Source organism: Argentina silus (assembly GCF_951799395.1).
Source record: "Argentina silus genome assembly, chromosome: X".
Lineage (NCBI taxonomy): Eukaryota > Metazoa > Chordata > Actinopteri > Argentiniformes > Argentinidae > Argentina > Argentina silus.
The window spans coordinates 53,299,893-53,315,585 of NC_139653.1; the positions used below are offsets into that span (position 1 = coordinate 53,299,893).

At 48.4% G+C, this 15,693-nt stretch overlaps 1 protein-coding gene across 1 annotated transcript; it reads right to left on the bottom strand.

The window, feature by feature from the left end:
- Positions 1-2,835: 2,835 nt before the first annotated feature.
- Positions 2,836-13,886, bottom strand: efemp1 (EGF containing fibulin extracellular matrix protein 1; the record flags this gene model as incomplete). Its single annotated transcript, XM_083694784.1, has 7 exons — positions 2,836-5,635; positions 7,334-7,526; positions 7,984-8,107; positions 10,203-10,322; positions 11,984-12,103; positions 12,925-13,044; positions 13,739-13,886. The coding sequence occupies 7 exons, from the start codon at positions 13,884-13,886 to the stop codon at positions 5,474-5,476; spliced, it is 987 nt and encodes a 328-aa protein (XP_083550910.1). The 3' UTR covers positions 2,836-5,473.
- Between the last annotated feature and the right edge of the window lie 1,807 nt (positions 13,887-15,693).

The window sequence follows — 15,693 nt, forward strand, 5'->3', positions numbered from 1 at the left end:
TACATGTCTGTACTCTGCTCAGGAAGATAATGGACTATAGTGGACTATAATGGACTATAGTGGGCTATAATGGACTATAGTGGACTATAATGGGCTATAGTGGACTATAATGGGCTATAGTGGACTATAATGGCTATAGTGGACTATAATGGACTATAGTGGGCTATAATGGACTATAGTGGACTATAATGGGCTATAGTGGACTATAATGGCTATAGGCTAGTTCCTCTTGGGCATACATTTCATTCATTTTATTTTAGTCAATTGTGATCTTGTCAATGTAAATTAGGTTTGTCAACTGGGGTTGACCCTTTTTTGTGTTTTACACCTTAAGTGTTTGAAAATGATCCCGCATGCACTGAAATTGACACATTATTGAGGAATTAATGCTACTTTGGGATGTTTGGAAATGTCTGGCATTTATTACAAACTTGAATAGGCAACCATTATTAACTTGCTAGTGAAGCTAAGTGTTCTGCCCCCCTTCCTTCAGATCCCTTTCCCCCGATGGGACACATGAGTACCCCTACTCATGACCCACTGTACCCCCACTGTACCCCTACTGTACCCCTACTGTACCCCTACTCATGACCCACTGTACCCCTACTATACCCCTACTGTACCCCGACTGTACCCCTACTGTACCCCTACTGGTGACCCACTGTACCCCTACTGTACCCTCATTATACCCCTACAGTACCCCTACTATACCCCTACTGTACCCCCACTGTACCCCTACTGTACCCCTACTGGTGACCCACTGTACCCCTACTGTACCCTCATTATACCCCTACTGTACCCCCACTATACCCCTACTGTACCCCCACTATACCCCTACTGGTCACTGGGTGACTGCAGTATTACTAATAACGGCCTTGACCTAACGCCATACATAAACATTATCTATGGATGGAGTTACGTCAAGGACTGGCCAGGTCTAGGCTTCTCTGTGCTGCTGGGTTGATACTGCTTGCCTGGCCAGATCTAGGGTTCCTCCGAGGTTTAGGCTTTGATCTGTTTATTAAACCAAGCGCTGATTAATCAAGCGTCTCTCTCAATGGAAACATGCACGTCCAATGAACCATCATCATATGATTACTGATGATAATTACCCCTGAAATAATTACCCCTGAGATGAAGAGAGGGGGTGACAGCGGGGAGAGAGGGGGTGACAGAGGGGAGAGAGGGGGTGACAGAGAGGAGAGAGGGGAGAGAGGAGGTGACAGAGGGGAGAGAGGAGGTGACACAGGGGAGAGAGGAGGTGACAGAGAGGGTGACAGAGGGGAGAGAGGGGGTGACAGAGGGGAGAGAGGGGGTGACAGAGGGGAGAGAGGAGGTGACAGAGGGGAGAGAGGGGAGAGAGGGGGTGACAGAGGGTGACAGAGGGGAGATAGGGGGTGACAGAGGGGAGAGAGGGGGTGACAGAGGGGAGAGAGGAGGTGACAGAGGGGAGAGAGGGGGTGACAGAGGGTGACAGAGGGGAGAGAGGGGGTGACAGAGGGGAGAGAGGGGGTGACAGAGGGGAGAGAGGGGGTGACAGAGGGGAGAGAGGGGGTGACAGAGGGGAGAGAGGAGGTGACAGAGGGTGACAAAGGGTGACAGAGGGGAGAGAGGGGGTGACAGAGGGGAGAGAGGAGGTGACAGAGGGGAGAGAGGAGGTGACAGAGGGGAGAGAGGAGGTGACAGAGGGTGACAAAGGGTGACAGAGGGGAGAGAGGGGGTGACAGAGGGGAGAGAGGGGGTGACAGAGGGGAGAGAGGAGGTGACAGAGGGGAGAGAGGAGGTGACAGAGGGGAGAGAGGGGAGAGAGGAGGTGACAGAGGGGAGAGAGGGGGTGACAGAGGGGAGAGAGGAGGTGACAGAGGGGAGAGAGGAGGTGACAGAGGGGAGAGAGGGGAGAGAGGGGGTGACAGAGGGGAGAGAGGGGAGAGAGGGGGTGACAGAGGGGAGAGAGGGGGTGACAGAGGGGAGAGAGGGGGTGACAGAGGGTGACAGAGGGGAGAGAGGAGGTGACAGAGGGGAGAGAGGGGGTGACAGAGGGGAGAGAGAGGGTGACAGAGGGGAGAGAGGGTGACAGAGGGGAGAGAGGGGGTGACAGAGGGTGACAGAGGGGAGAGGGGGTGACAGAGGGGAGAGGTTTTGTGTGTGTGTGTGTGCGTGTGTACTGCGTTCATCTCTATTACATTTAGGTGAAATCCTCTTCACCCTCTACTATCAAATGCAGCAGTGAAGGTGACAAACGACAACTTCTTCCATGACATAAAAAGACAGGTAGCTGTTGACTTCGCTACGACATGACTTTCAAAAAAACTAATATTGACTATATATCAAATATATTTATTTATTTATAAATATACATATATGTGGTCCTCTGTGGCTCAGTTGGTAGAGCATGGCGCTAACAATGCCTAGGTTGTCGGTTTGATTCCTGCTGGGACCATATATACTGATAAATGTATGCACTCACTGCAATGTAAGTCGCTTTAGATAAAAGCATCAGCTTAATGGTATATATACTATATATTTCTCTCATTGCTGCAGTGGCTGAAAGTTGACTACATTATGATCAATAGAGATAAAAAAAATACAACAGAAAGACATGATTTTTTCCATCAATTCCTCCATCAAAACTTTATTCAAACACAATATAACTTTTGCACTTCAGAGTACAATCAATAATCAAGGTTAAATGTGAAAAAATATATAGGCTATTTTAAATAGAGAGAATAAAGAACAAAGTGTCAATGTCCAGGTTTTCTATGGCATTTCATAAACTTGGCAACAATCTTGACTGCATCGACAATAACAGAGAAATATGTATTATGTTTAGCCTACTACTGTGTGTGTGTGTGTGTGTGTGTGTGTGTGTGTGTGTGTGTGTGTGTGTGTGTGTGCGTGTGCGTGTGTATGCGTGCGTGCGTGTGTGTGTGACATGTATTATTGTATGTAATGTAGGCTAGTGTCAGGCACTATGGTTCATTTTGACCCCTATGGTATGAACTCTACTGAAGCCACTTCAGAAACATAGGCTACTGTTAAGACAAATTATTCTGTATTTACTGTGAGAGTGTGATGAATGACAGTTGAAAAAAGCACAGGTTTCCATTGCGTCAGTCCTGGGTTCGGAAGTTGGAACACAACATTACACAAAGTATGCTTGAGATTAGAACCAATTAAAAGCCAGGCCAGGGTCATGAAAGGACAAACATGGAATGGCGAATAACCTCTTTTGCTGATTGGCAGAACTCTGCTGATTGGCAGAACTCTGCTGATTGGCAGAACTCTGTATTCAAATGTTAATAATGCCCTGTTTGTGTTTCTGAGTTATTATACGAGCTAGCTACAGGGGCAACGTGTCTGTGTTGTAATGATCTCTCTCACGTAAGCGTTGTTTGATGCCAGTGTGACTAACTGTGTGTGTGTGTGTGTGTGTGTGTGTGTGTGTGTGTGTGTGTGTGTGTGTGTAGTCATATTGACTGGGACTAACATTAGACGACCCGGCGGGTCCTCTGGAGACTCTCGGTGGCACGGAGGAACCGTTAATTTGCCTGAGCGTATGCCGAGAGAACCAATGTGCCAAGATGTGGCAAGACTACCATAATTTTTTCAGCGTGTCCGTGTTGTTCTGAGTTTGGGCCTTATGGCTTCCTGGGCCAATGGGGAGCCAGAGGCTCTGGATCATAACCTAGGGTTACTGAGGTGGCATCACAGAGCCGTGTAAACTACTCCAACACACCACCCCAATACTGAGGCAGGGAGTAGTGCATCTCTCACTCTCTCTGCCTCCCTCCCTTCCTCTCTCACTCTTTCTCTCTCTCCTTCTCTCCATCTCTCTCAGATCCAACATGACAAAACTATTCTTATTGAAGTCTACGGTGGTCACAGAGAGAGAGAGAGAGAGAGAGAGCGAGAGAGAGAGAGAGAGAGAGAAAGAGTGAGAGACTCACTTTACTGTCCTGTCCATCCAAAAAAGTATTGGGGCAACTCCCTAAATCAAACTTATGGATTGCATCTTTAACACAAAACATGTTTATGAACAGAGGCAAGTCTTACTCCCATAGGTAGGGTGCGCTAGTGTATCTGGGCTGACAGGAGGGCTAACATGGACTAGTGTATCTGGGCTGACAGGAGGGCTAACATGGACTAGGCTGACAGGAGGGCTAACATGGACTAGGCTGACAGGAGGGCTAACATGGACTAGTGTATCTGGGCTGACAGGAGGGCTAACATGGACTAGGCTGACAGGAGGGCTAACATGGACTAGGCTGACAGGAGGGCTAACATGGACTAGTGTATCTGGGCTGACAGGAGGGCTAACATGGACTAGGCTGACAGGAGGGCTAACATGGACTAGGCTGACAGGAGGGCTAACATGGACTAGGCTGACAGGAGGGCTAACATGGACTAGGCTGAGCAGGTTTGGATGATCTTTGCTGTGCTTGGTTGAGATCGGGTTGTGTTGGTATATGCTGATCTGAGCTGTGTAGGGCTGGGTTATGTTGATCTAAGATGGATAGGAGGACAGGGCAGGGCATCACTGGGTAGGCCTGGTCTGATCTAGGTTGGATCTAGGGTAGATAGGTCAGGGTTAGGCTGTGCTGGTCTGATCTAGGTTGGATCTAGGGTAGATAGGTCAGGGTTAGGCTGTGCTGGTCTGATCTAGGTTGGATCTGGGGTAGATAGGTCAGGGTTAGGCTGTGCTGGTCTGATCTAGGTTGGATAATGCAAGCCTAGGCTGTAGGCTAAGGCAGGGCTGTGTTGTGCTGATCTAGGGGTTGATACTGAAGGTCAGGCCTAGTCTGTACTGTGCTAATGGACTAAGACAGGTGTTAGGCTGATCTGTGTTAGGCTGGTCTGTGTTAGGCTGGTCTGTGTTGGGCTGATCTGTGTTAGGCTGGTCTGTGTTGGGCTGATCTGTGCTGGGCTGGTCTGTGTTGGGCTGATCTGTGCTGGGCTGATCTGTGTTAGGCTGATCTGTGCTGGGCTGATCTGTGTTAGGCTGGTCTGTGTTAGGCTGATCTGTGCTAGGCTGATCTGTGCTGGGCTGATCTGTGTTGGGCTGATCTGTGCTGGGCTGATCTGTGTTAGGCTGATCTGTGTTAGGTTGATCTGTGCTGGGCTGATCTGTGTTAGGCTGATCTGTGTTAGGTTGATCTGTGCTGGGCTGATCTGTGTTAGGCTGATCTGTGCTGGGCTGATCTGTGTTAGACTGATCTGTGTTAGGCTGATCTGTGCTGGGTTGATCTGTGCTGGGCTGATCTGTGTTGGGTTGATCTGTGCTGGCCTGATCTGTGTTAGGTTGATCTGTGTTAGGCTGATCTGTGCTGGCCTGATCTGTGTTAGGCTGATCTGTGTTAGGTTGATCTGTGTTAGGCTGATTTGTGTTAGGCTGATCTGTGTTAGGCTGATCTGTGCTGGGCTGATCTGTTAGGCTGATCTGTGCTGGGGTGATCTGTGTTAAGCTGATCTGTGCTCAGAAGGCGAAAGGCCCGCAAATTATGGTGAGTCGTAGTAGTGAACTGGAGCGGTAGTTCATGGACGAGTGGTGAGTGACCATCTCCAGGTCGACGATGTGTTCACGAGGTCCCGACAGAGGCTTGGTCATCACCAGCATGGCACTGACGTTACTGGAACGCTGAACGAGAGGACAGAAAGCAGACAACAAGCAACAAGATCAAAACAAAAGTCCTCGGCTGATTTGAACAAATGTGTATTGTCCTTGTGAAAGATGCTCTTTTTTATGCATTCTATCTTTGGGCATAATATAGATGGATTATATAAAGTATCTATCTATCCATCCATCCATCCATCCATCCATTCATCCCTCCATCCATTCATCTTCTGTACCAGGGTTCCATTGTATGTGAGTCTGTGTCACAAGCCCAGTATCCAACAAATCAGTTGGACCCCAAACAAACACTGAAATAATACACAGTATAGCGAAAATCGGGCTAGAGTAGCATGTCCAGTGTGGCCTGGGGTGGTCCACTGGTCTGGTACCAGTACCATGGCCTGGGGTGGTCCACTGGTCTGGTACCAGTACCTGGGCTGGTCCAGTGGTCTGGTACCAGTACCATGGCCTGGGGTGGTCCATTGGTCTGGTACCAGTACCATGGCCTGGGGTGGTCCACTGGTCTGGTACCAGTACCTGGGCTGGTCCAGTGGTCTGGTACCAGTACCATGGCCTGGGGTGGTCCATTGGTCTGGTACCAGTACCATGGCCTGGGGTGGTCCAGTGGTCTGGCACCAGTACCCTGGCCTGGGGTGGTCTACTGGTCTGGTACCAGTACCTGGGCTGGTCCAGTGGTCTGGTACCAGTATCATGGCCTGGGGTGGTCCAGTGGTCTGGCACCAGTACCATGGCCTGGGGTGGTCCACTGGTCTGGTACCAGTACCTGGGGTGGTCCAGTGGTCTAGTACCAGTATCATGGCCTGGGGTGGTCCAGTGGTGTCACCATGACCTACAGTGCACACACATGCCAGCATGGGTTTGAGTCCGGCCCATGCCCTGCTAACATCTCTCCTCCTTACTTTCCTGTCTCTCTTTAATGTCTCTCTCCAATAGAGAAAAATATAAGTGGGACTGCCTTTAGAGCACCATGTCCTTAGTGGGGTTCTTTATACAGATGCTAACAGGCCTTATACAGATGCTAACAGGCCTTATACAGATGCTAACAGGCCTTATACAGATGCTAACAGGCCTTATACAGATGTTAACAGACCTTATACAGATGCTAACAGACCTTATACAGATGTTAACAGACCTTATACAGATGCTAACAGACCTTATACAGATGCTAACAGGCCTTATAAAGATGTTAACAGACCTTATAAAGATGCTAACAGACCTTATAAAGATGTTAACAGGCCTTATAAAGATGTTAACAGACCTTATAAAGATGCTAACAGACCTTATAAAGATGTTAACAGACCTTATACAGATGCTAACAGACCTTATAAAGATGTTAACAGACCTTATAAAGATGCTAACAGACCTTATAAAGATGCTAACAGACCTTATAAAGATGCTAACAGGCCTTATAAAGATGTTAACAGACCTTATAAAGATGCTAACAGACCTTATAAAGATGTTAACAGGCCTTATAAAGATGTTAACAGACCTTATAAAGATGCTAACAGACCTTATACAGATGCTAACAGGCCTTATACAGATGCTAACAGGCCTTATACAGATGCTAACAGGCCTTATACAGATGTTAACAGACTTTATACAGATGCTAACAGACCTTATAAAGATGCTAACAGACCTTATACAGATGCTAACAGACCTTATAAAGATGCTAACAGTATGACTGTATCTGGCCCGACTCACCCTGAGGAAAAACTCCCCGGCCTCGTTGCCGGCCTTGATCCTGAAGGTGTTGTGTGTGTTGGCGTAGATGTTGGTGGCCTGGATCTGGAAGATGTCCGCCGGCACAGAGCGCTCTGATTGGATGCTCATGTATTTGAAGACGATGGATGGCGTCAGACCCTGACACTCGCTGGGCGACCGGCAAATACAGCGGCTGCAGAGGCACAAAACAGGACTCTTCAAAACTTCAAACTGGAGAGTGTGAAATGCACAAATAAAGAATTATTTGATTTGATTTAACTTCTTAAGCTGGACGGGCCCATAATTGGTCCCAAATTCTGCTTTAATTTGATTAATCATTTGATTATTGATGACTTTATCTCCTTGTCATGTGCAGTATGTTATTCTGAACTATGATCTGAGCATATCCACGCAAAACCTCAAGGTGTTACCTATCAAATGGCATCCTGCTTTTACATCTGATCATCATATTTCTAATGTTGTAAGCAGTTTAGTTTGGGTCTGGTTTTTAGGTGGAAATTACTACTGTTTTTTATTTTTTTCTCCAGAAAGTCAAGTCAAAGTTTGATTTAAAGTGAATTGTCATGGCTCAAATAACTTTGAGAAAAAAAATCACCATGAAACAAAACAGAAGAAAAGTAGAAACTGACTTTTCAGAGGTCTGGACGTAGGGCTCCTGGCAGGGGTTTCTGGGATAGCAGCGGTGGCCGCCATAGTAGTTCCAGCACATCTCGTCCTCCCTGCAGTCGTGACTCGCCTCACACTCGTTTATGTCTGGAGATGATGGATGGATGGAGGGAGGGAGAGAGAGAGAGAGAGAGAGAGAGAGCACAATCTGCATTACGATCTGGGCCTTGCTGTAGTATCATGGTTAGTATCAATATAGTATCAGTCTCTGAGAGAGACAGAGAAAGACTCATTTTCATCCGTCCATCAGTAGTAACGAAGGAGAGGCATGTAAGAGCTCCGGTGTAAGCCACAGAAAGGAGAGAACACGGGGAAGCCTGGAGGATCACAGCCACAGCAGGGTGCTGAATACCAGGGAGACCCCTGACCCAACCACCCAGGCCTGGGTAGAACTGTTCCCCTTGAAACCCCTAATCCAACCAGTCAGGCCTAGGAAGAACCACCCCCCCTCAGATCCAACCACCAAGGCCTGGGTAGAACCACCCCCCCCTCCCCCCTCAGATCCAACCACCAAGGCCTGGGTAGAACCACCCCCCCCCTCCCCCCTGACCCAACCACCCAGGCCTGGGTAGAACCACCCCCCCCTCCCCCCTGACCCAACCACCAAGGCCTGGGTAGAACTGTTCCCCTTGAAACCCCTAATCCAACCAGCCAGGCCTGGGAAGAACCACCCCCCCTCAGATCCAACCACCAAGGCCTGGGTAGAACCACCCCCCCCTCCCCCCTCAGATCCAACCACCAAGGCCTGGGTAGAACCACCCCCCCCTCCCCCCTGACCCAACCACCCAGGCCTGGGTAGAACCACCCCCCCCTCCCCCCTGACCCAACCACCCAGGCCTGGGTAGAACCACCCCCCCTCCCCCCTGATCCAACCACCCAGGCCTGGGTAGAACCACCCCCCCTCCCCCCTGATCCAACCACCCAGGCCTTGGTAGAACTGTTCTCCCTGAAACCCCTAATCCAACCACCCAGGCCTGGGAAGAACCACCCCCCCTCAGATCCAACCACCCAGGCCTGGGTAGAACCACCCCCCCCCCCCCCCCCCCACGCCCCCCAACCATGAAAACAACCCCATCAAACAACTTCAGCCACGGTGACTATTTCTGGCACAACATGTTGGATTCATCACAGAGAGCCCTCTCTGACCCCGGCCTCCCCTCTCAGTGTGTACACCTTACCTGGCTTGTCCTAACAGCTTGCCTTTTGAAGCAGCGCTGGAGGTTTCAAATAAATCCACTTCAGAAGCAACATCACACACATAAATTCACAGGGGTGGCATACCGGGTGATACAGGGCTGCTGTGTTTGCGTTACCTAACCCTGCTGCATTCTTTCCGTGACAGTTTGGTTGAGAGAGTGGGCCTTTATTCCACTGTATATCTCCCTGAGATGTGGACAGGAGAGGGGAGGTGGGGGGAGGGGAGGGGAGGGAGGAGGGGGGAGGGGAGGGGAGGGGAGAGAAGCAGATGGGGAGAGGATGGGGGGGGGTGAGGAGAGGGGGTGTGGAGAGGGGAGAGGAGGGGGTGAGGAGAGGGGAGGGGAGGGGGAGAGGAGGGGGAATGGGAGGACACTGATAAAGCTCCTCTCTTCTTCAAAAGTAGAGGAGAAGAACTGTGATCAGAAGAGGTGGACAGAGAGGTGGAGGTGGAGACGGAGGAGGAAAAGGAGGAGGAGGAGAAATGGTTGATGAGTAGGATGTGGAAGACTAGGTTAAGGGAGAGGAGAAGAGGATGAAGATGAGAGGAGTGATGAAGGATAAACAGATGGAGGTGGAAAAGGAGAAAGAGGAGAGAAAGGAAGGAAGACGTGAGAGGGACGTAGGTTGAGATGGTGAACTCCAGCTGGTTGTATCAGGTATTAGAGGAGACGGTGTGTTGGCAGGTCAAGTTTGAGAATCGGTGGGAGCAAATCGAATTGCGGGGCGACTGTTTGCAACAACTTGACGTCTGTTTCAGAGGCTTGTGTTGTGTTACCTTGACGTCTGTTTCTGAGGGTTGTGTTGTGTTACCTTGACGTCTGTTTCTGAGGGTTGTGTTGTGTTACCTTGACGTCTGTTTCTGAGGGTTGTGTTGTGTTACCTTGACGTCTGTTTCTGAGGGTTGTGTTGTGTTACCTTGACGTCTGTTTCAGAGGCTTGTGTTGTGTTACCTTGACGTCTGTTTCTGAGGGTTGTGTTGTGTTACCTTGACACATCCTGGTTCCCTGGAGCTGGTATCCATCTGGACACTCACAGGAGTAACTCCCCGGGCCGTTCACACACTGGTACTGACACATGTAGCTGGAGAAGCTGCACTCATCAATGTCTGCATGAGAAACACACACACACACACACACACACACACACACACACACACACACACACACCCCGCAAACACACACACACACACACACACACACACACACACACCCCGCAAACATACACACATACACACACACACACACACACACACATACACAAACACACACACACACACACACACACCACACATATACAATGCCCTGCGTAAGTACTGGGACAGTGAAGCATTTTTTCTAATTTACTGTGAGGTTAAAGTAGAGATTCTCAGCTTGTATGTGATGGTATTTGAGTACATATCGGTTCCACCGTTCAGAAATAACAACACTTTTTATCATCATTTGTCACATCATTTGTGCAGCATAAGAGAGTTGTCAATGTCTAGTATTGATTCTAGGCTTTGTGTTTGCTATTGGTGTCTGTCAACATGAGGACCAAAGCGGTGTCAATGAAAGTCAAGGAAGCCTTTATTAGGCTAAAAAAATCTGAAAAAACTGTCAGAAACATAGCCAATACCTTAGGCTTGCCAAAATCAACAGTTTAGAACATCATTAAAAAGAAAAAAAAGCACCGGTGACCTCAGCAATCACAAACAGGCTGCCATGCCAAGGCAGAGAAACTATTTATTTACCTTTATCTTAGCCGGGAGTCCCATTGAGACCAAGGTCTCTTTTACAAGGGAGCCCAGCACATACACACAGTTCACAACCATACACAATGCACATACACAATTACAACATAATAAAACACAATCTAGAAAAACAAACACATCTTTCAACCAGGAGGTCCTCAATCAAAACTTTAAACTGCCCAAGCTTCACCAGAGCAACCAACTGAAACATTCTCTGCAGATTGTTCCAGCAGTGAGGTGCACCACAAGTAAAAGCGGATTTACCCAATTCGGTGGAGATCCCAGGAACCTCAAGAGTTAACCAATTCTGAGAACATTATTGAATTTCAATAATGAGGTTAGGTAAGCTGAACTACAGATGCTTCACTGCAAGGCGCAAACCACTAGTGATCATCAAAAAGGATGGTCACTTATACTTTGCTAAAAAGTACCTAAAATGCCTGCAGAGGTCCGGAAAAAGGTCTTGTGGACAGATAAGATTAATATTATCATATACCAGAGTGGAAAGTTTGAAGAAAAAAAGGATCTGCCCAAGATTCACAGCATACCACCTGATCTGTGAAACATGGTGGAGGGTGTGTTAATGTATAGCTGCCTCTAGAACTGGCTAACTTCTTAATTGATGATGTAACTGCTGACAGCAGCAGAATGTATTCATAGGATAGTAATTCTATGCAAATCCAAAGTTTTGGAGTGTAGAGCCAAAAGAAGAAAACATGCTTCACTGTCCCATTACTTACACACTGTCCCATTACTTACACACTGTCCCATTACTTAAACACTGTCCCATTACTTACACACTGTCCCAGGGCACTGTAAACAGGGCACTGTATGTCATAAGATTAGCTGTGGGAATATCTTGTGTGTGTGTATGTGTGTGTGTGCCTGCTGCATGTGTGTGTGTTGCACATGTACGTGCCTGTGTGCAAGGGTGTGTGTTTGTGTGCGTGTGTGAGTGAGTGTGTGTGTGTGTGTGTGTGTGTGCGCGCGCGTGCACATGCGCGTGCGTGTGTGTGTGTGTGTGCGTGCATGCTTACCTTGGCAGGTGACAGAGTCTGTTGCCAGCTCATACCCCTGCTGACACTGGCACAGGAAGGAGCCAATGAGGTTAAAGCACTGGTGTTCGCACGGGCTGCTGACTTCACACTCGTTTACATCTGAAACAGGGAGCACATCTGTCTGTCTATCCGGCTGCTTTACCCTGACTTTATACACCTGCTCTCCTGAATGTTTCACACGTTGTATCAGTTGGTATTTACCTTGACACTAAGACATCGTACATCTGAAACAGTAGAATTTCACACAGCAGGTGTTTCCCTGATTCATTTATTTTTCCACAACAAAAAGATTATCATCATTTAGGCATTTTCTGGTGAATAAAGTCACCCTTGGCACTCAAGAATGTTGACAATTTGGGGACGACTTTATTCACCCCCAGCACCGAACGAGTCAAAATAGAAAACTGCCCGAACGTGGATTTCGCTTGTGCAAATCACGCCTGAATGAACATCGGAGGGCGACGTGAGGCTCAGACACATAACCTGTGATGTTGTTGTCTCTCGTTAATGAACTACCAGAGTCCTCAGCCGCACCTGCGGGAGATGAGCTGATAAGAGCAGGACAATGAGTGTGAGGTTGGACAATGGCAGCTACGTCCACCCTGACCCCTGACCCCAGTCACGGCGTGACACCTCTCTGCCCTACTCAGGGCCTTCCTTCCTCTCCATTCAGCGCCGGTCTCACGACAACAACACAGAGCCATTAGAACCTAATGCAGGCAACAGACGGATGTCCTCGACAGGAAAACAAACAAACAAACATGAGAAAACCGCAACACGCACGCACACACGCATACACACACACACACACACACACGCAGGCACACGCATACACACGCAGATGCACACACACACGCACACACACACACACACACACACACACACACACACAGACACACACACATCCTAGGGGGACTCACCCACACAGCTATGGTTGTTGCTGGCCAGCTGGTGCCCTGTGTTACACTCACAGTAGTAGGAACCCTCAGTGTTCACACATCTGTGCATACAGTAGTGAGACAGTGCACACTCGTCCTTATCTGTGGGGGAGAGATAAACACACACACACACACACACACACACACACACACACACACAGGCCCATAATTGGTCTCAAATTCTGCATTAATTTGATTATTAATTTGATTATTGATTATCTTTATCTCCTTGTCATGTGTAGTATGTTATTCTGAATTATGATCTGAGCATATCCACACAAAACTTCAAGGTGTTTTCTATCAAATGGAATCCTGCTTTTCCATCTGATCATCATATTTCTAATGTTATAAGCAGTTTAGTTTGCGTCTGGTTTTTAGGCGGAAATTAGTCAAATAGGGCATTCAGCAGAAAGGAATGGGCGGGGATCGAACCTGGGTCTTCTGCACACAAGCCTACTACCATTAGACCGAGTGGACATCCTCAAGCAGGGCTACCTAGTCACAAGAGTGTGGTTCTGGACCACCTCAGCTACATATTGTAATGAACGGCTGGGTAGAGCAGCGTGCCCTCAGCGGGTATCGAACTCACGACCTTCCGCTTTCAAAGTGGCCGCGCTAGCTACAACACGCTAGCTACAATACGCAAGCTACAACACCAACAGAGTTACCTCCATTGGCAGAGCTGCAAACAGGCCTTCCACAGGATCGTTACAGTATCAATAAAACACAGAAATCACAACTTTGGCCAGTGTTGTTGCAGTGCAGAGACCATCCGTCTCTGGTGGTAGTCACTCACCCACACACTGGTCTCCACTCCTCTGGTAGCCTGGTTGGCACTGGCAGCTGAAGGAGCCTCTGGTGTTGTAGCATGTCTGGTCTGGACCGCAGGTGTGTCTGCCTGTGGCACACTCATCTATGTCTGCAACACATAAACACTCATTCATCTATATGTCTGTAGCACTGGCAGGCACACACACACACACACACACACACACACACACACACACACACACACACACACCACACACTCCCGTGCCAGGTAATCAGAGGAAGAGAGCATTTATCCAGCAAACGTTGGGTGTGGTGGGAGAGTTACTGTAAGAATGATTTTATCTCAAGCTAATGAGACAGCAGTGTGAAGGGGGTAGTATTTCTATGTGTGTGTGTGTGTGTGTGTGTGTGTGTGTGTGTGTGTGTGTGTGCGCGCCATAGCTAAGCCGCTATGTTCTCACTCACTAACACACACACAAACACACACACAGTCTCGCCCTCCTCCCGGGAGAGGAGCGATAAGCAGGTGTTTGATGTTAGTGTGGAGCCGCTTAAGAAGACAGAACACTCTGCAGTAAAGTGCTGAGTCATCCAGATCAAAGAGAAGGAGCAAGGGGAACTCATCCAGTCCTGCCCTGCTGTGTCTGTGTACCGCAGACAAACATACATCTAAAGGATTATAGCACTGGAGCAGGCAACTCCAGTCATCTAGGCCCACAGTGTATGCACAGTGCTTGCACCTCAAATTCCACAGTGTATTTCTTTGCCTTTTACTGTAATCAGGGATTCTAAGACTTGTGAAATCAAGTGCGTGCACTGTATTGTATAGCCTTGACATTGTAAATACATTACCAGGGAAAACAAGAGGATCCACATTGTCAAAGGAATAGACTAACACCCTCTGGAGATTAAGTGTGGTGTGCCACAGGGATCAGTTCTTTGACCCCTATTATTTCCGATCTACAGAACATAAATGATCGGCCCAATGCATTCAAAATGCTCTTTCAGATATTGTTTGCTGATGATGCAAGTGTGTTTTACTTTCACAAAGATCTAAATTATCTTATTAATGTTATTAATTATGAACTGTGTACAATGTCAAAGTGGTTTAAAATCAACAAATTGTCACTGAATCTCAAAAAAACATACTTTTTATTATTTGGTCCAAAGAACAGAAAATACAAAACAGAAGAATGCCCTGATCAGTCCTGATGTTCCAAATTGCCCATTTGATTCAGTTCCTACGCTTCCAAGATTCCTCTCTCCCTCCCACATGAGATCCTTCTGTTGAACAGCACTAGATCTAGTGCCTGCTGCTCTCTGGGAATCTCTGCAGTAGTAGAGCAGGTCAGAGTAGAGCAGGTCAGAGTAGAGGAGGTCAGAGTAGAGCAGGGTCAGAGTAGAGCAGGTCAGAGTAGAGCAGGGTCAGAGTAGAGCAGGGTCCAGGGTCAGAGTAGAAGAGGGTCAGAGTAGAGCAGGTCAGAGTAGAGCAGGTCAGAGTAGAGCAGGCCAGAGTAGAGCAGGTCAGAGTAGAGCAGGGTCAGAGTAGAGCAGGGTCAGAGTAGAGCAGGGTCAGAGTAGAGCAGGTCAGAGTAGAGCAGGTCAGAGTAGAGTAGAGCAGGTCAGAGTAGTGCAGGCCAGAGTAGAGCAGGTCAGAGTAGAGCAGGGTCAGAGTAGAGCAGGGTCAGAGTAGAGCAGGGTCAGAGTAGGGCAGGTCAGAGTAGAGCAGGGTCCAGGGTCAGAGTAGAAGAGGGTCAGAGTAGAGCAGGTCAGAGTAGAGCAGGTCAGAGTAGAGCAGGTCAGAGCAGGTCAGAGTAGAGCAGGGTCAGAGTAGAGCAGGTCAGAGTAGAGCAGGTCAGAGTAGAGCTCCCCCCCCCCACACACACACATACACAAACACACACACGCACACACACACAATCTCACCCCCCACACACACATACACACATACACACACACACCCCAACCACCCTCTGGGCC